The sequence below is a fragment of the Centroberyx gerrardi genome, chromosome 14 (assembly GCF_048128805.1).
Source record: "Centroberyx gerrardi isolate f3 chromosome 14, fCenGer3.hap1.cur.20231027, whole genome shotgun sequence".
NCBI classification, from domain to species: domain Eukaryota; kingdom Metazoa; phylum Chordata; class Actinopteri; order Beryciformes; family Berycidae; genus Centroberyx; species Centroberyx gerrardi.
The window spans coordinates 4,104,963-4,128,851 of NC_136010.1; the positions used below are offsets into that span (position 1 = coordinate 4,104,963).

The 23,889-nt window shown below is 42.0% G+C and overlaps 1 protein-coding gene across 1 annotated transcript in view; it reads left to right on the forward strand.

Annotated features, from left to right (window-relative positions):
- lama5 (laminin, alpha 5) overlaps positions 1–23,889 on the forward strand; it is a 131,799-nt gene that overhangs the window by 36,351 nt on the left and 71,559 nt on the right. Inside the window, 5 exon segments of the mRNA XM_078288057.1 lie at positions 5,551–5,668; positions 9,155–9,273; positions 9,820–9,990; positions 10,390–10,487; positions 21,283–21,398. Coding sequence (XP_078144183.1) covers positions 5,551–5,668; positions 9,155–9,273; positions 9,820–9,990; positions 10,390–10,487; positions 21,283–21,398 — 622 coding nt within the window.

The following is a 23,889-nucleotide window of genomic DNA, read 5'->3' on the forward strand; positions in this document are numbered from 1 at the left end:
AACATAAATTAAGCTGTAAGAGGGCTATAACGGGCTTTCCGGTGATGCAACCTCAGCCTCTGGCGGCCATCTTGGAGGTCCACAGCTCTTGGGAAACAGTGGCAGAGAACAGCTGAATGTGTTTCCAAATGTACAACTTGTCCGTCTTAACAGGATTCAATCAGACATGGTTCATTTTTGTCCTGTTTTTGACTGGGAACTGATATTTCCCCACTGATAGAAATACATCTGATTGATTTTGTGTTTATATAATATCTGCCTGTATCTGGTCAGGTTAGTGTTAGTAGTGGCTAGTAGTTTGTTCACCACAACTATCTTGCTCAGGTATTTCTCTTTTTCTAGCCTGTTTGTTATACTGTATATTTAGCCATTATTTGTGCAGTTTATAGCCCTCCATGATGGTGTTAGCGATGGTTGATTGATTGATGAAGAGATTTGTGAGGCAACTGCAAAGCCTCTATAGGCAGTGATATATAAGTGACATTTTGACATTATCCTTGCAGATAGATAGATCCTGGGTCTCCTCTGCTCGGCCTCCGGTTTGACACCGACCCTCTAACTATCTTCCATTTCCATTCCTCCTCTTCTTATCCGCGCTCCACTCGCTCTGTCTGTCATCACGAGTCAATAAATCGTCGCTCGGTGTGATCTCTCTCGTTCTTCGAGGCCTGACCCGGTTGTGGAGAGCCTGCCCTGCGTGGTGATGCGATGAAGTAAGGCTCGTGTCCGCCTCTTAAGTGCACTCTCCACGCCTCGTCCCGTCTGTTTGTACGAGAGCGTTTGTACAAAGTGCTTTCCGGACTTCTTTGATGGGCGAACTGTGCGGTAAACTGTGGCAGAGCGAGGCTGAAGCGAACAGAGAGGGAGACCGCCTCCACTCTGAGTCTGACCGCTTCCAAAGAGCTTGTGAGGAAGAGTTTAAAGCATCATAAACCTTTGAAATCTCTGATAAAAACCTCCGGAGACGGCAGGTGATCGTCTTGTGTTTTTCAGTTTATCTCCCTGTATTTTTCCCTTCGTTTTCTCTCCCTTTCTCTTCTTCTATCTTCCTTTTTCGCTCCATCAGTTTCCCCCTTTCTCTCTCTCTCTCTCTCTCTCCCTTGTCTGACCTGTTGCTGGCTGCTCATCGCCACGGTAACAGCGGTTTGATTGATGGGTCTGCAGGCCATTGAGGGAGGCTGACCTGGCAGGCCCCCGCTAATCCATAAATCCTGTGGAGAGGTGTGTGTGTGTGTGTGTCTGTGGGTCAGCAGAACCTTTTGTTTGCATGTGTAGGAGCGTATGTACGTGTGTGTGTGTGTGTGTGTGTGTGTGTGTGTTGATGCCAGGCAATAGACTGGCTCCCACCGAGAGCTGGAGACAGACAGATGAGACAGACACAAAGGGGAACAGTGGTGCGATGGCTTAATTGTTCACATTCTGCAGTGGTTTGCAGAAGCTTAGGAGGGCAGTTTTCATTTTATTCACAGCTCCGATTCCATCCCATAATGTTTAACAGCACATTAAGAATCACTTCCACACAGTTGCATCAATATATCATCGTCAAATTAACTGTGACACCTCGGTATAATTACAGTAAACAAATGAGAGCATGGCGGAGATGATTGGTCGCCTCTGTCTCAGCATTGCTTCTCCGCTGAAGCTAATTACAAAGCTGAAGATCCTCTCCGCATATTTCGAAGTGTGTTTTTCGTTAGTTAGAAGCTTCTCCTGCTCAGAGGATCTTCTCCACAGGACAGGTCGCGCTCTTAAGAGTTGGGATTTTAACCCTGGAGTCAGTGGAATGCTTCTGCACTTTTCTTACAAGGTTTTCAGCCCCGGGGGACATGAAGAGGCCTCGCTTTCTGCTTCCTGTCCTTCAGTCTCTCTCTCTCTCACACACACACACACACACACACACACACACGTCTCTTTGGCTGTGCCTTCATGGGCCTTTGAGGCATGCTTTGAAAGATGGATAGTGGGAGGGATAGATGGATGTAAAAAAAAAACAACTTTTAAACAATTTTAAAGGATAAAGTTAATGAAAAATCTCCCACAGCCTCTTCCTGCAGCTGTATGACAAAATATTACAAGTGTGATTTTATTGCTCAATATTGTGAATGAATAGCGTTACATGCGGACAGGTTTTTCTGCACAATTTCTCTCTTCACTTAAACAAACGTGGAAAAGATTGCGGGTCGGGGAGTAATGAAATCCAAATGTTTGAATGAAATGAAACACTCTCTCTGACATGAACTAACTCTAAAACACATTTACATTCTAAGGAAAACAACTGCAGCCTCTTGGAAATTGCAGGTTCCAATATTTGTCATTTTGTACAAATGAGTGGACAGATGGAGATGGATGGATGTGGGTCGCTTCTGTCAGCAGAGAAAAGATGACAGGTTCCATTTTCTCAAAGGCTTTTCTTTCAACCCCTCCCTCCACACACACACACACACACACACACACACACACACACACACACCTCTTAGTTCTGGCATTCCACAGTGATGGAGTAGTAGTTTTTGTAGGTCTTTTTTGTGTTTGTGTGTGTGTGTGTGTGTCTGGGGGTGGGGGGGTGGGGTCTGTGTGTGTGTGTGTGTGTGTGTGTGTGTGTGTGTGGTGTCATCACCTCTGACAGAGCTGCCTGTCAAAAGAAGGAAGTCTAGAGATCACAGGCCCAACTCAAATGACGGACGATCAAAGACTGCAAGCGGGCATACATGCCTTTGTGTGTGTGTGTGTGTGTGTGTGTGTGTTGAACCTGAGGCGAAACAGAGAAGAACTGAGCAGTGAACTTGGACAGAGAGACAAGTTGAAGGGTTTTTACACCCGTGGAGTTCGTCCACGTCAGAACTGTCCGGCTTTTAGAGCGTAAAAAAATAAATAAATGATGTGTTTTTTTAACTTTAGCACAAGGACTACAAATGCATTCAGAGTTAATGGAAGAAGGTTAATGCAGTGAGATGGACACAACTTCACTCTATGAGACATGAACTGAGGCGAAGAGGTGTTCACTCCAGCTGAAATTTATCAGAGAGAGAGAGAGAGAGAGAGAGAGAGAGAGACTCCAGTCACCTGGAAGTTTCTCCCCACATTTGTTATAGTGGATAAAAATGCCCGCTGGGTATTTGTGAGCAATAACACCGACTACTTACTTCTGCACAAAAAGTTTTAGAAAAAAATCGATTCCCCAAAGAAGACAGTGTTGGTTCAGCTGTCGAGCCTGAGGCAAAAACATTCAGATGCAGCATGATGGAACAAAAAGTATGATGCTGAAGCAGAGTTTCAAGTCATCTACATGAAGGGTTTCATAACAAAACGCTATAGCTATGTCCATTTTGGAAAGATTTTGCTTCCTAAATTTCATCAGTCAATATCTAAAAATCACAGACGATTCTATCCTCAAAAACTTAAACTGTTTTGTGAGTAAAGGTCTTAAGATGACTCCTAATTTTAATAGTAACCCTCAATGGACTTCACTTTAATACCAGCCATCATTTTGTTAGAGGAGGATAAATGGTAGATATCTCATTTTCGAATAAAACTCTGAAAATAATTTACTCAAAACAAAGATAGGTGAACCCTTTGTTTGGTTTCACTTCCAAACTGAGAGATCCACGCTTTTAAACATGAAATCCCCACCATGACACTGTTGGCATGAAAGCAAAGCTCAAAATGGATCGTTATTGAAGTTATTAGTTGATTAAAGCATAATAACTTTTTAGATGACGTAGTCGGTTCTGCTTTTCTCTTCACAAATCTCAAGCAATGAACATCAGGTTGTTGTTTCTTTCTTCCATAATGAGTATATAGAATCTATTCATCTTCTCACTGTCTTAGTGGTTTTAAAATTGAGACTATTATGAATAGTTATCGTTTGTGTCATAGCGTCATTGAGTAAATTGGGCTGAACGTATCACACACACACACACACACACACACACACAAACAAAGAGGTGTGAACAGAGAGATGATTACGAATAATTATAATTGTGGTCAGTTTTATTGCGTGATTTAGCAAGATACACCGCACTAGGACAGAGCTATCAACACTCCTTCTCTCTCTCTCTCTCTCTCTCTCTCTCTCTCTCTCTCTCTCTCTCTCTCTCTCTCACACACACACACACACACATACACACACACACACACACACACACACAGTGGGAGATGACTGATTAGTTATAATGTGAGTCATAGTGTTATTGCAGTGTGTACTGTTTCAACTGGGGAGCGATTTCAAGGTCCGACAGACAAAACAGTACAGCTGAACTCTCTCTTTCTCTCTCTCTCTCCCTCTCTCCCTCTCTTTCTCTCTCCCTCTCTCTCTCTCTCTCCCTCTCTCTCTCTCTCTCTCTCTCTCTCTCTCTCTCTCTCTCCCTCTCTCTCTCTCTCTCCCTCTCTGCCCACGGGACCAGTTTGTCATCGCTGTCTAACGGCTTCAGAGCCTTTCAGGAAATGAATGAGAGATGACAAGTGAAAGAGGGGAGCGATAGAGCGGAGAACAAACGGCTGAAACCAGAGAGGCTGCCGCAGCGAGATGAGCGACTGCGATGAAGGAGCAGCTGGTGGACATTAGTGACAGGAAGGAGCTTGTAGAGGATGACGACTCGTGACTTTAGAACATGTAGCATGGTCTCTGCTCCTCCGGTTGATTTACTGTAGTTAGTTGTGACTCGGTGGTTTCACAGGTCGAGTGTTCAAGTCACTGTGGGTGTGATTTAGTTTTGTTTTAGGGTGCCAAGTCTCTTTTCTCTTCTTTTCCCCTCTTGTCTCTTGTCTTTGATTTGATTTAGTTCTCTTCACACTTCTTCCTTTCCTTTCCTTTCCTTTCCTTTCCTTTCCTTTCTTTTCTTTTCCTTTCCTCATATCTTTCCTTTCCTTTCCTTTCCTTTCCTTTGCTTTCCTTTGCTTTCCTCATCTTTCTTTTCCTTTCCTTTCCACATCTCTTCCTTTCCTTTCCTCATCTCTCTCCTTTCCTTTCCTTTCCTTTCTTATCTCATTCTTATTCATCCTCCCTTTTCCTTCTCTTCTCTTTTCCTTTCTTTTCTTCTCTTCTCTTCTCTTCTCTTCTCTCCAAATGCACATCTTTGGTATTTCAATGAAAAACAAGGCAACATTAAACATGTCATCCCCCACGAATGTTGCGCCCCCATTCAGCCAACCAGTGTCATTTTGAAAATAACACAACGCAGTGGTGAGATGCATCATTCCTCCAAGTTTCGTCAAAATCCAATCAGCGGTTTCTGAGATATCATTCATGAAAGACGTATGAACGAATGAAGTTATGGACAAACGAACAAACGGAAAGAGACGACCCATTATCCTCCCATTCATTTTATCATGTAGGACAATATAGGTATTCAAAAAGAGTAAAAGTTAAAGTATTTGCGGTTTGAGATGTATTTTTGTGGCTCGGAGGCCATTTTCCTCACATCTCACTGCTTGTATCGTGTGTCATCCTCTCATGTTTCTTGTCTAGCAAAGCAGGAATGCTCAGAAATAACTGTAATAATCTCATAAAAAAGAGATTTTAATGGGATTCCTCCCTCTGTCTCTCTCCAGCTCTTCCATGTGGCTTATGTGTTGATAAAGTTCGCCAACTCGCCCCGTCCGGACCTCTGGGTTCTGGAGAGATCCACCGACTTCGGACAGACCTACCTACCCTGGCAGTTCTTCGCCTGTGAGTAGACACACACACACACACACACACACACAGAAACATACAAATCTGGATCTGAACAAACACAGACACACATATGTGAATGAACAGGCATAGACACAGAGACACAAATCTGGATACACAGAATCTGCACAGACACACACATATACAGACATACAAACCACGCACACACACACACACACACACACAAGTGCATTTATACACACATAATTCATTGTATCCACACAGATAGAGACACAGACAGACACACACAGAACCTCATCTTTTACTTAACTCTTAACACTCGTTGTAGCATTTCTTTTACTAATCACATGTATCTGTTCACATGTATATCTATTACACATGTATGTCTGTTCACATGTATGCGTACATACACACGTGTGAGTCCAGATATTAGGATAACGCCTAAACCAAGTCAAATTCCACAAGCATCACTTCATGCTTACCTAACCTCCTCCAGGGTTCGAGTTAATTCTCGGCCTAATCTAGGAGTTGTTCAGCAGCCCCGAGGGCAGGCGGTCGGTTGGTCGGGGGGGGGGGGGATCAGAGGGGCGGGGCATTACATCACAGAGCTCCCGGCTGATTGGCTGGGGCAGCTGTCAATCCAGGTGGGCTAGAGGGGAATTCCAAGCATGTCTGCCAACAGGTCGCTGCTTGAAGTAACCAGAGAGAGAGAGAGAGGGGTTTGGGTCGACCTCATCTGTGTGTGTGTGTGTGTGTGTGTGTGTGTGTGTGTGTGTGTGCAGTGTTACCACATAATGACACTGAGAGGCCCACGCAGGTACATTAACCATTAATTAAATCGGCACTAAATTCCCAAGGTGGCAGCGCAGGTTGGTAGGCAGGTAACTGTTCTCTATAACTGAATTCTTGAAAGTTTGAAGGACTTCATTACCCAGAAATCCTGCTAAATGTCTGTGTGGTGGAGGTGGAGGTGGAGGTGGAGGTGGTGCCACTTTAATTAGCCATGACCATTTGCAATGACCATAACTCATTGGCATTGGTAGCCTGCACAATATACAGACATACGGTATATACACATATATACGGCTAGTTAACTAATGGCAGTCTCATTAGCTTAAACTTACACATTACAAAATACCAAATTCCAGGCATTTTTAAACCATTTTGAATAAAATGAAGGGATGCATTTAGTAGAATAACAACATTATGATGTGTAGCAGCATTTACAAAGGCAGCTTAAGTCTTCTCCATCCTGAACGATACATGAAACACGCGTGTTCATTTACGTTGACTTACAGTTGGACTGATCTGTCCGAGTGGCAGAGGTTTTCCCTTAGAGAGAGGGAGAAAGAAGGACAGTGGTGGACCACAGTGGTGTACTGGTGGTGTGTGTGTGTGTGTGTGTGTGTGTGTGTGTATATGTGTGTGTAAGGAAAAAGCCAGTTGTAAAAAGTAGCATGGGGTAAATGAGTGTTGGCCTCACAGCCGTAAATCTGAGAGCTGTTTGAGGGCTTTAGTTTGAACTGCTGCAGCTGGTACAGGACACACACACACACACACACACACACACACACACACACACACTCCTGTAAGGTGGGGTTTGAGCTTATAGGAATCATGACATTATAAAATCGCCTTTCCCTCCCTCTCTTCTCATCTTGTTTCATGTCTTTTTATTCGCTCTCTATGCCAAGGACAAATCTGAGATAAACTGAAACTATTCCATGAATGTGTGTTCTCTCTTTCCACTGTGAAACCATGTATCTCAAACAGTCTGGCACATTCCAGTTGCGTACTGTCAAACAGTTGCAGTTACAGTTAGTTTAGTAAATTGATTAAAAGGCCTTGGATTACCTTTGCTAAAGCCAGGGCCGGCTAATCAAGTAGCTAGAGATATAAGATAAAATAAGATGGGATGAGATGAAATGAAATAAGATGAGACAAGGGAAGATAAGATGAACTTTAATTATTACTGAGCACATCAGTAGAGCCTCAAAACAGCCTTTTTTAAATGCTGAAGAGATGCAGAAGTGTTAAAAGTCTGCTGTTCAGACAGGAGTAGAGGCAGTTGCAATAGTCAAGGTGTGACGAAATTACCTTTTCCAGATCAGCAGAGGAGATGCTAGATGTGATTTTAGAGATGTTTTTCAGTTGGAGGCAACCCTCTTTACCTGAGAGTCAAAACTAAGATCTGGATCAAATACTGCTACCAGATTTCTAGATGTGGGTTTAACAGATTCTGTGAGGTTACTGAGACTGTCCAGAAGGGAACTGATGGAGTTGGGGGGACCAAAAATAATAATTTCATGTTTATTGTCATTCAGTGTGAGGACGTTTTGGGACATCCAGGTCTTAATATCCGATAAGCAATCCTTAAATGCTATTTAGGCTAAATGAGTTACCGGGGTTTATGGGTACATAAAGTTGCGTGTCATCTGCATAGCAATGAAAACTGATGTTGTGTGTGCGAATGAAGCATGTGAATGGAAAACTACAAGGGGCCGAGGATTGATCCTTGCGGAACTCCACAATTGAGATAACCAGGCACAGGAGAAGGTGCCGATCACGATAGATATGATTTAAATAAACAATTTTCTAAGTGATTGTGCAGAATGCTGTGATCAACAGTGTCAGAGCAGCACTAAGGTCATCTAGAGTTAAAACAGAGCAGTCGCCTCTGCACCTCTATTCTTGTGAGAACCAGTTTTAGGAGCTTTAGTCCTCACTTCTTCAAGGGGCTATCTTAGGGTTAGCACTTGGGTTAAAGGAATAGTTCACCCAAAAATGAAAATTCTGTCATCATCTACTCACCCTCATGCCAAATGAAACACAGGTTAAATTTGTTAGTCCATATAATACACAGGGAGGCTGCCAGCACAACTTCGTAGCAGCTTTCTCCAAAACAACTGAAGTTAATGGGGACCGGTTCTTTAGAGCTCCAAAACAAAAACAGCCAAACAATCACACTGTGAATAGAAAGACCTATACACCATTATTTGCAAATCAATCAGCTGTAGTTAAGATTTGCACTAAATTATGGTGTAAATATACTGTAGGTGTTTTTGGAACTCTGAAGAACTGGTCCCCACTGACTTCAGTTGTTTTGGAGAAGGCTGCTATGGAGTTGTGCTGGCAACCTCATGATTGTGCAATGTAGCTGTTGTGAAGCTGTAGTTCAGGTGTTTTGAGGTGAGGATAACCCCCCCCCCAACACACACACACACACACACACACACACCCCAGCCTGCTGTGGCCTGCCTCTGTAGCCCAGACCCTCCTCTAATTATCACATAGCTCCGCTCCAAGACGCATCATTAAAATGCCACAGGGTGGTTTACACTGCTGAAGTTCAACATGAAGAGATGTTTTCACCTTTTCAAAGACGTGGGTGTAACTGATTATGTACCCTTCTTTTCTCTCCCGCTTTCTCTCCCTTGTTTATGTGTGTGTATGTGTGTGTGCCTACATGTGTTTGTGCATATCTGTATTCATATATGTGTGTGTGTGTGTGTGTATGTCTAGCCTCTAAGAGAGACTGTATTGAGCGTTTTGGCCAGAGAACCATTGAGAGAATCAACCATGACAATGACGTCATCTGCACTACTGAATACTCACGCATAGTACCACTGGAGAATGGAGAGGTAAGTGTGTGTGTGTGTTTGTCTGTGTGTATACCATCTACACCAGGACTCTTGGTGTGTGTTCACAGGTGCATTTCTATCTGTATATATAATGTACACTCACTGGCCAAAATAATTGAAACACCAGTTTTCCATAAAACTAAGAGTTGTCACGTTTGTTAAACAAAACCTGCAGCCTGTTGTTAATCTGATTATCTAGACTGTTTTGTGACTTTCAATTCATGAGCAACTTTTTTAGAATTTTAGAATTAATCATAATTGACTAGTAATCATATTATTATCAAACAAGTTGAGACGTGTGTAGTCGTCCATAGCTGCTACCTGCATCTTTTTGTGAAATCAAGACCTAAATATCTTTCTGATATCAGTTCAAAACAGTTTCCGAAGCTGTTTTAACATGATTACTGTGCCGTGATGTTGAACTTGGCCTCCTCCTTCACATCGCTTGCTGGACATGTCGGCCATGCTGTTTGTATTTCCACACCTGACACATATCAGTTTGCTTATAATGCCTTTGTACTTACCCCCCCCCCCCCCCCTTCCCAGATTGTGGTCTCCCTGGTGAACGGTCGTCCCGGGGCGATGAACTTCTCCTACTCCCCGGTGCTGAGGGACTTCACCAAGGCCACCAACATCAGGCTGCGCTTCCTGAGAACCAACACGCTGCTGGGCCACCTGATGGGCAAGGCGCTGCGTGACCCCACCGTCACCCGCAGGGTGAGAGCAGAGCAACAAAGAGCAGGCCGCTCACTGTTCAGATGTTCAGCTGTTTAGCTGCTGTGCTGCTGATTTGTTGATGTGACACTCTTACAAAATGATTGATGGCAAGAAAGTAAAACTTACTTTTGAATATTATTAATTGAATATTATTTATTTATTCATATTTAAAAGGTTTTATTGACTGTCTTATACACTGATATTGTCATTCATGTGTTTTTTTTGTATCTCGTTTACTATGTAAAGCATCTTTGAGTACATAGAAAAGCACTACATAAATAAAATGTATTAAGCTCATGAAATGCCATGAACCTTATTTAAAAACATGAAACATCTTTAACAACCACACGTAAACGTTGTTCATTTAAATTTATGTCGTTTTATGTCGTTTTCCTGCAGTATTACTACAGTATCAAGGACATCAGCATCGGAGGACGCTGTGTGTGTAACGGACACGCTGAGGCCTGCAATGCCAAGGACCCCACCGACCCATACAAGTAAGACACACACACACACACACACACACACAGAGGGAATCAGACTGCATTATCATGATTCACAGACCTGCAAAGTGGCACACCGACATTGTTTTGACTGGATTAACGTAGTGCAGGTTTATTCTCCTGTATGTTGGTTTATGTGTCCTAAATTGAACAAAGATAAGAGGAAGTCTTGGTAAACAAAGTGGGTTATAAAAAATGATTTATGCTATTGCAGTGACATAGAGACGCCTGTCTGCTCCAACACACACACACACACACACACACACACACTACACAAAGCACATTACGAAATACATATCCCCGAGCTATGACTCAATTACATTCACCCGGGCTTTGCTCTTCTTATCTCAGCCATAAGGGTTTTAATTATTCTGACTGTGGTTTCAGTCGGTGCCAGCGCTGTCTTTCTTCACCCAGCCAACATACCTACAGACCTGTATGCAAACATAGATAGAGATCTGTTCCAACACATATCTGACACACGATGACCCTGCTGAGGAAACAGAGGAGAGGAGAGAGTAGGAGCTGACGTTACAGTGACGAGAAACTGAAGGAAGAAAAAACAAGGATGCACTTCTTTGCAATTTGCAACATTTTCAATTAAATAAATGTCACTTGATACTGTCTATCTCTGATTGATATGGCACAGTAGAGGGCTATTAAGGACTATAGAGGGCTTTCAGGTGATGTAACACACCCTTTGGCGGCCATATTGGAGGTTCATGGCTCTTGGGCAACAGTAGCTGTGTGTTTCAAAACGTGTGACTTGGACGTCTCAGCAAAATTGAACAGATGGTTAATTTCTGCCTGTTTTTGACTGGAAACTGATATTTCCCTACTGATAAATTGGATGAATTTAGATTTTGTTTAGATAATGTCAGCTTGTTAGCTAGCTAACCATAGTATCTGGTCAGCTAACCATCACTGCCTTGTTGTTAACACATCTGATTAGCGCACTAGCTAACGTATCTAGTAGCAGCTAGCGTTAGCATGTTCACATTAACATCAGTGTGTTTGCTGGCTAGTTAGCTAGCTAACAGTTTGTTCAGGTTAACTGAGCTGACTCTTCTCAAGCTACAACTCAGAGTGTTTTGGAGTAGAGACTAGGGCTAAAGACAAGACAGTTTACTGTGTCACAGTAACCAAATCCACCTTATCACACTATTCACTTTTACTGAGAACGTTACTGAATGGATCTACAGCCACACCACAACAAGCTGACTCAGCTGCTCTCTGGTTCTAGCTGCTTGTTATTTAGACATTATTTGTGCACAGTCGGTTCTGCTGGATGATGGAGACAAAGTGATAAAAAACAACAAGAATCTCACCGATTTCCACTTTAACTCTCAAGAGAGGAAAAGGAGTGGTGTGAGAATGGGGAGGAGAGAAATAAGGAGTCTGAAACAGAAGGAGGGTGAAGGGTAGAGGTAGAGAACAAGTTGTTTTCTCAGTTTATACATACAATGACAGGAGAGAGAAACGGCTGGAGGCGGATAGAGAGAATGAGAGAGGAAGAGAGAGATAAAGTTTTCTGATTACAACTTCCATACAAATAAACTTCCTGTCCTTCCTTCTTTATTGTTGAGGCGGTGGAACAAGATGGAGCTTGTTTTTATTGTATGTGGATGCACCGTATTGTGTGTGTGTGTGTGTGTGTGTGTGTGTGTGTGTGTGTGGGTGGTGTGATTTTCTGGCCTTCGGGCTATTTGATTACTAGGAATAAGTGTAGCCCTCTGATTCAGAAGTAGAAGGCTACACTGTGATTAATTTAATAACGTGTGTGTGTGTGTGTGTGTGTGTGCGTGTGTGTGTGTGTGTGTGTTCTACCTGCAGGCTACAGTGTGTGGAGGATTTTGCACTAAGCCATCATTACTCTGTCAAATCCCATGAATCTATTGACTATGTCCACGCACGCACACACACACACACACACACACACACACACACACACACACAGAGTCCCCATGTTACTATCTCCTTATTTCTCTCTCTCACTCACTCACTCACTCACACACACTCACACACACACACACACTTGTACAGACTTGTTAAAGGTATCTAGAGGTTCTTCCTGGTAAATCCGGTGATGTAGCTCATTCCATACTGATGTGATTTGGGAATTAAGGAGGAAAGGAGGGATTTTAGAGGAAGGGGTGTGTGTTTTTCGGGAGGGGGGGGGGGGTTAGAGGGATAGAGGCAGTCAAAGAGAAGGGGGCGGCTTTACACTGTGGAAAAGAAAGACAAGCAGGTTACAAAGAAAATATCCATTTTGCATTAGATTCCCGCATGCTGCACTGTACCAGTGACCTGAGGATGAAAAATGGATAGAGAGAGGGATGAAGGGGAAGTAGGCATGGATGAAAGGGAGGGAAGGGACGGAGGGATGGGAAGATGCATAGGAGGGATGACAGGAGATTGAAAAATGACGACAGGTTAGAAAAGAAAAACCAGACAAGTTGTATCCATGTCAGTGACCTGGGGAAGGAAGGATGGAGAGAGAGAGAGGGGGAGAAGGAGGGAATGGAGGGATGCAGAGGAGATTTAAAAAATGAAGAAAGGGAGAAAAGAAAGCGAGACCAGTCACTGAAATGTAAGTGAAGGATGGAAGGATGGATGAGAGAGGGAGCTGCTGAGAAATGAAGAGAAAGAGAGAGGAGAGAGGGGGAGGGGAACCAAGTGAGACAAACATAAATACATTAGGTGAAAGAAACAAAAGAACGCAAAAAAGAAAGAAGGAAAGAAAAGCAGAGAAAGACAGTGAGCGATAACGGATGAGCGAGATTATCTTTTTTTTTTTATAGGTTGAATTCCACAGTAAAGCTTTGTGTTTATACATGAACCTGCCACTTGGATAGAAATGGATGTCGTGATTCTATCTCACTGATGTCTTTACAGTCTTCCAGCCTCACACACACACACACACACACACACACACACTGTAGGATTTTGCACAGACACTATAACGATGCTCCACATGTCTTCCTATATCTGTGTATCTGAATATCTCGTGGCTTCAGACCATAAACAGACGCTCTGTCAGGTGTTTGTTTGAACTACAGCAGGAATCTGTTGAAATCTGACGTGTTTCTCTTTCAGCGTAACACTTTTAGAGCGGGGAGACACTTAACCTCCTGTCCGCTGTGCGTCTGCCAGTATCTGTGTGTGTGGGGTGGGTCAAACAGATGGACTGTATGTACTGTGTGTACATGTGTGTGTGATCTGTGTTTTTAATATCTATGGGGGCCCAAAAGCCGCGATAAGAAGACGGATTGTGGAAAAGCTGTGATTTGAGTGGTGTGTCTGTGTGTGTGTGTATATACTGTATATACTGTCATGCAATCACATATCTGCTTGCATGCATACACACACACACACGCGCACACACACACACTCACACACCTCTGCTCGTGCACGAGACCCTCTCCCCAGGATGTGTTAGGTTTCCAAGCTAAGACGGCCAGTTTATCCTTTCCAGCAGATGTGTGCGCTCTCCTTTCCTTACATGCATGTTCATACAATTAAAACCAGATAACATGCAAACCATGGACAGATCAGATAAGTTATCAATCAGAAAAGTATGCTAAATTAACTTTAAAATAGTCTGAACTTTCTAGGACTCATTATATTGTCCCTTGTGGCAAACCTCACCCATCTAGTACTGCAGGTTAAAACAAATGCTAAGAAGAAACAGTATCCCTAAAGTATTCCCAGAGACACATTTCTGTATAATTTAACTACTTTGAGGTGTTTTAATGGCTGCAATCGCATATTTCAGGTTTCATGTGTGTACTTTAATATGTTCTTGGCACCCTAACCACACGGCCAGGCATTTCATATTCTTTTTTTTTTTTTACTGTTTATGCTGTAGATGGTGTTTATACAGCCATGATAATGTATGAGAGTTTAACAGAGAATGTCTCTAAACAGACTGTGATGATGAGTAACCCTTTGAAAGAGTACAATTAAGCTAAATATACCTCCTGGGCTATAGGCTAATTTCTGGAGTAGTGGCTTCAGTCCCTGTGATATACATTGTTTTTTTGGAATTGCATGGATTTGGGAAGGTTTTGGCATAACTGATATCCATTTTTTAAGAATAATTTGGGCAGCCTTTTTAATCTAATAATATATAATGTGCTATATACGCTTGTACGTACGCATGAGGCAAGCCGTTTTCTGACTTTAAGTATGTTCTCCTTACAGTACATGTGTGTTTATACAGTACATGTCAAGTTAATAACATGAAAGCTCAACAGAGAATGTAACCAGAGATTTTACATGATGAGTAGCAGGACCGGAGTGCACAGTAAGCCTAAATATACGAGACCTGCTGAAGCCTGCATGGAGACCTGGCTTCAGTCCCGTATGATATACTGAGCTGAGTGTGTATGTGCTGTAAAGAGCTATAGGAGGTTGGATATGATGCCTGAGCCAAAACCACGCATCTGGGTGCTTTTAATGTATTTATTTAACCATCATTAGATCGGGTTGTGGTTATGGTCGGGGCTTTTCATCCTCCTGCCACAGTGGGTGGTGGACTAACATTCAACCTCCAGATGATGTAGAGCAGACAGACTTCAACAGTCAAAAGTTACCAGCGCTCCCTACGAACCAGTAATCCCTTGAAATAACCTTACATTTTCATCCATTTACATTAATTCACCCCTTGATTCATGGAAAATCCCCTTAAAATGAATTAAGGGAGTTATTAATGGAGGAGATCCCATCGAAACCTCCTTAAACACCCCCTTAATCTCGACTCCTTACTTTCTAATTTAATGAAAAATTCAGGGAGACAGGAACTTTTCCATTCATTTCCACTTAATAACCCTGTAAACCTGCACAAAAGACATGAAAAATCCCTTAATTTCTAGTGTCTCTGTGAATCAACCCATGAATAAATCCCTTATAAACCCATGACACTAACCTTACTGTTTTAAAGCTATGTTATTTTTAATGGATAATTAATGTTAATGTAATGGAGAAATTAAGGACATTTCAGGGATAAAATTATAGGGGTTTGGTTTCATAGTGTGTTAATTTCCAACCTGGTTTTGGTAACGATTTTATTCCCCACCTGCCGCTAATTAAAATTTAAGATAGAGATTCTGAAACTTTTTAATTCCAGTAACTAAATTGAGGAAATCCATCAGAAGTAGATCCACAACCCGTTTTTCGGTCCCGACCAGTTAGTTCAAGAAACATTGTATTGATGGAGAATCAAACCCTTTCTGAACTAAGTGGTATGAACACAAACCTCAACAAAAAAACACACCAGTCGTTTCCTTTACTTTCAGTTTTAAAATCAGAATCAGGCGCGATTCATCTGCCAAGCACAAGAAATACATATATAAATTTGTCTTGACGCACATGGTACAGAGACAGAAAAGACCTCACATACAGTACAAAGTAGGGGCAGGCGATACGGCCAAAATATCATATCACTTTTTCATCTTTTCAGGCAGTATCACCATACACAATATGGATCACAATTTCCAGGAGTTGTTCATATTTTCTGTTTTTTCTGGTAATGTTTGGAAAATGTTGAGTTCCAGGAATGCCTGTTTTTTTGCGGTTTCAACAATGCAGTTACTATAACATTTTGTTCATTTAAGGACAGGTATTTTGACATTTTTTTATTTGGAGCACTCACCTAAACATAAAAGGTGCTTATACTTTGCATGAATACATTCAAGACCGAATAACTTAAGTATGATAAATGGAGAATTTATTGAAAAACATAGGCTTACAATGTGTTGTTGTGGTTCATATTGGTGCCAGCTGGCTGTTTAGTCGTATAGCTTGTTCTGTTTCACACCATTTGGTTTCACTTTGCTATGCATCACCTCCAGTTCGGGATCAGGGCATCGAGAGGGGAGGCTACATCTGGGTTACTCATTAGCACAGCCAGTGTGTGTGTGTGTGTGTGTGTCTGAACCTGTGTGTATATGTACTTTTCCTGTACATGCGTGTGTCCATGTGCAGCAGGGCAGCAGGGTGGCTCAGTGGTTTGGAAGACCGTCATTCAAGCAGAAGTCCCAGATTCAAGTCCCCATGACAGCAAGCATCCGCCCTGCTGAAGTGTCTTTGAGCAAAACACTGAAGCCCTACCGGCTCCATGGATGCTGCTCTGTAGCCGAGCCTGACCTCTGACCTGTCTGTGGAGGAGGGGGGCAAGAGAAAAGATAATTTCCCTGTAGGGATTAGTAGAGTGTAGGGGCAAAAACAAAGCAAAAAGGGGGAAGGAATTGCAGAGGGAGAGAAGTTATGTGTGTTTATGCTTCTATACGCCATTCCTCTGTGTGCAGTCAGTAAAATCAGAGTGAATTCCAAGGATGATTGAGGGTGTAGGAGAGCAGAGGGAGGTAATAAAGGAGAAGGGAGGCACATATTTTTGAAAGGCAAGGGAATAGGGGGCTTTCAGGTGAGGTAACACACATACTGGCGGCCATATTGGAGGTCTTAGGCAACAGTAGCTGTGATCAGCTGATTGTGTTTTTAAACATACGACTTGGCCGTCTCAACAAAATTCAGTAGGTTAATTTCTGTGCTGTTTTTGACTGGGAACTGATCATTTTGCCACTGATACATCTGATTGATTTAGATATTATTAGCTTGTTAGCTAGCTATCTTGTGCTTGTCCAGTTGTTATATAAGTACAAATTATCTGCGCACAGCCAATTCTCCATTGGACCTCCATCATGACACCAGCTGTGGTTTTTGTTAGATTTGTGATGCAACTGCAAAGCCTCTCTTGTTAGCTGATAAATCAATAGAGGACAATGAGAGAGAGAGAGAGAGAGAGAGAGAGAGAGACTTTGGTGGAAAGCAGGGAGGTTGTTAATGTAAATTGACTTTTCAACATGTCTGCTCTCCTGAGATCTTTTCCCAATCAGCTTCAGTCCAGGCACCTTACTGAGAGCAAGCACAGAGCTAAAGGTCAGTTAGGAATAAAACGAAAGGGGGGAAAAAACATTTGGATTGGTTAGATTTCTCCGAGAGGTAGCATACAGGTATTTGGCATCGCGAAAGGATGGACTGAGCTTCAGGAGATGAAGATAGAAGATAATTTGTGACTCATTGGGATGTTAAATAAATAAAAGAAAGATTAACCTCAATGGAAAAAAAGCAGTCTGTGCGTGTGAGAGAGAATCCTGTCAAACAGTTTAAACGGCCATCCTGAAATGTAAACTCTGCTTTCAAACTACTTATCACCAAGCCAGTGGACATAAAAATGTCATTTGGGGGGAGGACGGTATTTAAAACACAAGTAATAGGGTTAGGGTTTTAGAGTGGAGATCTGGATTGCACTCCCGTTGTGGCAGGGTTTATAAATTTAACAATGTGGAGCAAGGTGTTGCTGGAAAAGGGCAAATATGTTCATAAAACCTTCACTGGATAACTAAAGGTGGAAAAATAAAGGTTGAAGAATGACATGTGAGTTGAGAAATCAGATCTCCGTTACAGTGAATACATCTAAAACTGAGAATATTTACTCCTGCGCGTAATGCTTCAGCCAGGCAGGTGTTTGATTGATGAAAACGCAGGAGGTGGAATTCAAATAAATCCGTTTCTCACCTCATCAAGAGTCGGATCTCTGTTATAGTGAAGGAATGCAGAACGGCGGACGTTTTAATCCCAGATCTTACATCAACCCCGGACTTTGTTTAACGTCGTTACGTCAAGCAGGTGTCTGATAGATGATCGCAGGTCTGGTAACTCTAGATCTGTGTTTAACTGAAACATTCTGCCTGCAGCTGCATTGCTGATCTCATTATGACAGAGAGAAACTCAACAGTTGGTAGTTTAAAGGTACGGTACACACACAGCTTTCTGAGGTGATGAGAAATTTTGTTGATTTTATGACCAAAAATATTCCAAAACTAACATTAAGTAATTATATCGTAGCATATGGTATCGTATGGCACCATATCCTATTGTACCGTACTGTATTGTATCATAACGTCGTATCGTATCATACTGTATTATATCGTACCGTATTGTATCTTATTGTATCGCACTGTATCGTACTGCACTTTATCGTATTGTGTCATATTTAATCATTTTGCACCACATCGTATTGTATCAAATCGCATCGTATCATATTTTATCATGGTATCGTATCGTATTGATTCATATTGTATTGTATTATATAGCATAGCACAGACCAACACAGCACAGTGCCATTTCACAGTGCATAGTGTATTGTATCTTATTGTATCGCATGACAGGTTTTTTTTGGGTGTTAGCTCAAGTACTAGTGGAAAAAATAAGGTCAGAAAAAGATTCAGGGATGATTCAATGATAATTAAGTATATAATTAAGTATAATAAGGAAATGCACATGACCTAAAGGACATAAAACCCATTTCACCAAACATTCTAAGTCAAATCAAGTCAAAATTGACTAATGAGGAACTTTTAACGGATTGTCAGATTTGTCACAAAGTGCTTTATAGGAAACAAAAACAGAAATATAGAAGAAATATCAAGCCCATCACAATCTCTAAGAGTAAGAACGTGTGTGTGTGTGTGTGTGTGTGTGTGTGTGTAAGCTCAAACTGTGTTGGAGAAACGATATCCACTGAATGGCCTGTTGAGTTCTGGATTTCAAATAAACTTTTGAAACACATTTGAAAAGTGAAATTCAGCAGAATCCCCCTTGGAGTGATGGACGAGGTTTATCTGCTCCGCTCCGGAAGCTGCCGGTCCCCAGCTCCTGTTTTAAACCAGGAAGTAGTGAAACTGGGTGGAAACCCTCCATTGAAAGTCATTTCCTAAAAGGCGAAGAGGAAGGAGGGAGAGAGAGAGAGAGAGAGAGAGTTAGAAGATGCATGAGCGAGCGTGCGAGAGTTAAAGTGTGCGTGTTTGAGAGTAAATGAGAGAGAGAGAGTTAGGGAAAGTGTGTGAGGGCCAAGTGTGTGTGTGTGTGTATGTGTGTGTGTGTGCCGTTGCTTTGAGTATGAATCATTTTTATACCCTATTGTGTTTACCGATAATTCCTGTCTTCATTATACAGTCCACACACACACACACACACACACACACGGACAGAATAGCATAAGCACTAAATTAAGAAAGAGAGAAAGTGGAAAAAAAGAAAGAGAGGGAGATTGAATGAATGAATGGATCTGATAGTGAAGGTGAAAGCTGGAAACACAATCATGCAGCCTGCTGCAACACAATCCACAGGCATGTTATCAGCTGAGGCCAGAGAGCAGCGGCACGCCTCCCACAGGGCTGAGCGGGCCCACGCTCCACCTTCCACAAGTGTTTCCAACAATTCTGAACACTTACAATACTGTACAAGTAGGTCGAAATTATTAGACTGTATGTTATTAATAGTTATTTCCCAGCAAGCGTTTGACGGATGGTGACAGGAGCAGGAAGAGGAGGCCAAGTCCAAACTTTTAAGGTTTTACATGACATGCAGTTTCAGCACCAACCTACATGAATGCCAAATTTTCACACTGTGATATTATGGCACGGTAAAAATTTATATTAAAACAGCTCTGGAAACTGTTTTGAAGTGATATCAGAAAGATATTTAGGTTGAAATTCCACAAAACAATGTAAGCAGCAGCTCTGGACGACTATGGATGTATGAAGTTTCTAATGTTGGGGATGTTATATCAATGTTTAGTCAATGCCAAAATGCTTGCTGGGTGTATACAGTGTGTTATTAAGTGCAGGGTCAGTTAGTTAAAGTTGGTTCATTTTATCTGGTGTATGATTAACATGGATGCCAACAAAGACCCAGAAGCAAATTCAGCTCTTTTGCCTCCGTATTCGTCTTTTCACAACCACATCACACTGGTAGTGAGTCACCAGCAAAAGACGAGGCACAAAAAGCAAAGAAAAACAAGATTAGGTTGCTATTCCAGTACTTATGTGTTTCACTGTAGTTGGAAAGTCACTTTAAAAGTATTTATCATTGTAGTATCAGGTCATGAGTTTCATCAGTTTCATCGCAAAATGAGATATTCCACCTTCTGAAAGAAACTTTATTCTTACTAAGCTGTGACTCACCTACTAAGACCTTTGCTTACAAAATAGTTTTGTTTTTGAGAGGATGGGAATCATCTGTGTTTTTGAAACATTCAATGATGAACATCAGGTTGCCCAAAACAGATATACAGCATGTAGGAGTGAAACCCGTCATTTAAGGAACTTAGATCACAGGAAAAACAAGAGTAAAGTGATTTTGGTGGATTTGTTTTCGCCTGTAGCTCATCCTTCCCGGTCCCGTGACTCGTGGCGTCGTCGCTGCTCTGTCTGTTGGTCTCTCTGACCGGTTCAGAGCCTCAGAGACAGAGCAGTGTTCGTAGGGTTTCTCCTCTGCCTGCTGTGTTTTGGCCACACTCCGCAGGCCGCAGGTTTACAGCCTAATCCGATTAAAAGCCGGGGTGAAGCAGTCAGCCATTGTCGACCGAGGAGAAAGATTAACTCCTTCATTGTTGTGGGGTCTCTCTCTCTTTTCTTTTCTTTCCCTTTCTTTCTCGCTCTGTGTTTCTCTTTGATGTGACAGTAGCAGGTTAAGAGGTAGAGGAATGTGAACTTCTGAGAAAAGTTCAAATGATGTTTTAGCCAAAACACAATCGGCTGAGATAGGTACATACCATGGCATGTTTCAGCCTTTTGTGACTGGTGTGTGTGTGTGTGTGTGTGTGTGTGTGTGTAAAAGAGAGAAAAGAAAAAGCGCAGTCAAAATCAGACTTTTCTCGTATGGTATCGCAGTACATTGTGTTTGTTGTTTTGTTGACTCATATTCTTATTGTTGTTGTTTACAGGTTACAGTGTGACTGCCAACACAACACCTGCGGCGTGTCATGTAACCAGTGTTGCCCCGGATACAACCAGTTACCATGGAAACCGGCCACGACCTACAGCGCTAATGAGTGTGAACGTGAGTACAACCTGATACCAAGCACAGACAAGAATATATATAAGCACCAGTACTTAAATACTATACCTGCACACACACTGTTGCTCACTCTCTTTCTCTCTCTCTCACACACACACACACACACACACACCACCCCCCTCCCAGTTCTGTAGGTCTAATCATTGATCCCTGCAAAGGAATGTGCATTCTTCCATGTGTTGGTTAAACTAGTTCACCTTATTTAATGAAGCTGACCAGTCACTTGAGCTGTTATGCTGCAGTGAACTTACACACACAGGCAGATATATATGAAAAATTTAATTCCAAAACGCTATATATTCATTTTGGAAAAATAACTTGCTACTTGAAATGTGAGTTAGCAGTCCAAATTTTAAAAACACAGACGATTCTAACCTGGAAACACAACTATTTGGTTGCAAAGGTCAGAAAATGATTAATAACTTTAATATTTTATAGTTATAGTTGAATAGTTAATGTGATTTGCTTTCATGACAGCAATCATGGATATCTTCTTTTGTAATGAAAGTCTGTATATCTAAGTCAGTATGGAAGCATTTCATCAAGGTTAATAACCAGGATTATATCTCAGCTATAATGGTGCACAGTATAACTGCAGTCTGTTGGGGTGAACTTGGTGTTATCAAAGCTCTGGTTATATTTACGTGCAGGAGCCACCTATTATCAAAGCCCTAGTTATATTTAACAAGGAACAGCATGGATATCACAGTGAGGAGAAGGTGGCTAAAGGGCAAAGTGATATGAATGAAAACAGAGAGATGCAGATATACTGCAGCTGTGGAGCGGCAAGATTACATTCAAACTGTGACTGATACCGCAGCTTCATCTGCAGTGGATAAGGCTCCGTTCACACTGCAGCTCAGAGAGTCCTGATTCTCCTAATTCTTCCTAAATTCCAAATTTTTCCCCTCACATGACTCAGATCTGATGTTTTCTAGTCAGTCTGAACAGCAAAAGTTGCATTTTTTCAATTCCAATCTGGACCACATGGATATAGATGTGATAAAAAATCTGATTCCAAGGCATGTAGCCTCCATGCGACTTGTATTTGAACGCTCAAATCAGAATTTCTCGGTGTTGCCACGACAGTAAGTAAATCTTACGTCAGTCACCTGAGTCATAATTTTGGCACCGTGGCAGTTCGGCTGAGCCAGCGTTGGCATGGAAGACAACAAGACACAACAGTAGAAAGAAAGCCAAATAGCTGACGTGACGTCGCAGTTCAGTCAGAACTGGAAGACACAGACCTGAACCAAAATGTGTTGAAACAAGTGGGAGAGGTGTAGCTACAAAAAAACGGATGAGACTTTTGTTGTTGTTACTCTGGGTCACACATCGCTGTCACTTCATATTGGTATCAGATATGAGTTTCATCCTAGAGTAGATATGAACAATCATCCAAAAAAATCACATATGAGCAGCAATTTGGGATTGAGCACAAAATCCTGCAGTGTGAACGAAGATATTAGGGTCAGAAGATGTTTTATACTGTTCCTTTGCCTTGTTTTTGTCATGTGTATCTACTGTGAAGCTCTAGAAGTTGTCAATATATCTCTGGACCAAGGTCACCAAGATAAATTCTGGCACATTTGTTGCATTTGCCAATTAAAATGATTTCAAAACAGTTTTTGTTTCCGATTCTAACGCTGAGAAGTTCAGTTCTTCTGGTCCGCTTGGCTCATTGCTTGTCTAACTTCCAGCATGGAGAAGTTGTGCAGCTGTTTTTAGAGCTATTTGGATGTTTAAAGGAAAAAAAAATAAAAAAATCAAATGTGCCTCAAGTCTGAGAAAAACACTCAGTGCTATCAGGCTGGAGTCAGGGCCGGTGGATAAGGAGCGCTGGCTTATTTAGCCGGCACCTCCCAGGCGCTGAGGGGCTGATAAGGACAAAAAGCTATCTGAGGGTTTCACAGACACTGTGAAGAGAAAAACCTTTGGTCTGGTGTGTGTGTGTGTGTGTGTGTGGGTGTGTAAGTCATTCTCATATGCGTATATCTAAGATTAACAGTGAACTGTGTGTAATCTACATGTGCATATATGCATGTGTGTGCATGTGTGTACATCTTTGTTTCCCGTTCTTTTCATGTCTGTGTGTCTGGGATTGCAGGTGTGTGTGTGTGTGTGTGTGTGTGTTTTCTAGTGTGTGTTATCTTTCTTACATGTGTGCCGCTAAGTTTAAGTTTGGGATGTCGGACGTCCGTTTCTTTCTTCCCAGATAATCTAATCTCTGTGTTTCCCAGAATACACCTCTTCCTCTTCACTCCAAACATCTCTTCTTCGTCTTTTAAAACAGATGCTGATAAATTACGGTCTGCTGTGGTTTCACTTCCTGCAAAGGCAGCTGTCACACAGACTGAAAAATCAAATATCTTTGTCTTCATTGTCGTCTTCTTCTTCTTCTTCTTCTTCCTCAAAGGCAGCGGTAGCCTAGGGGTTAGGTTAGGTTCTTCTTCTTGTGTAGATGCAGCCAAAT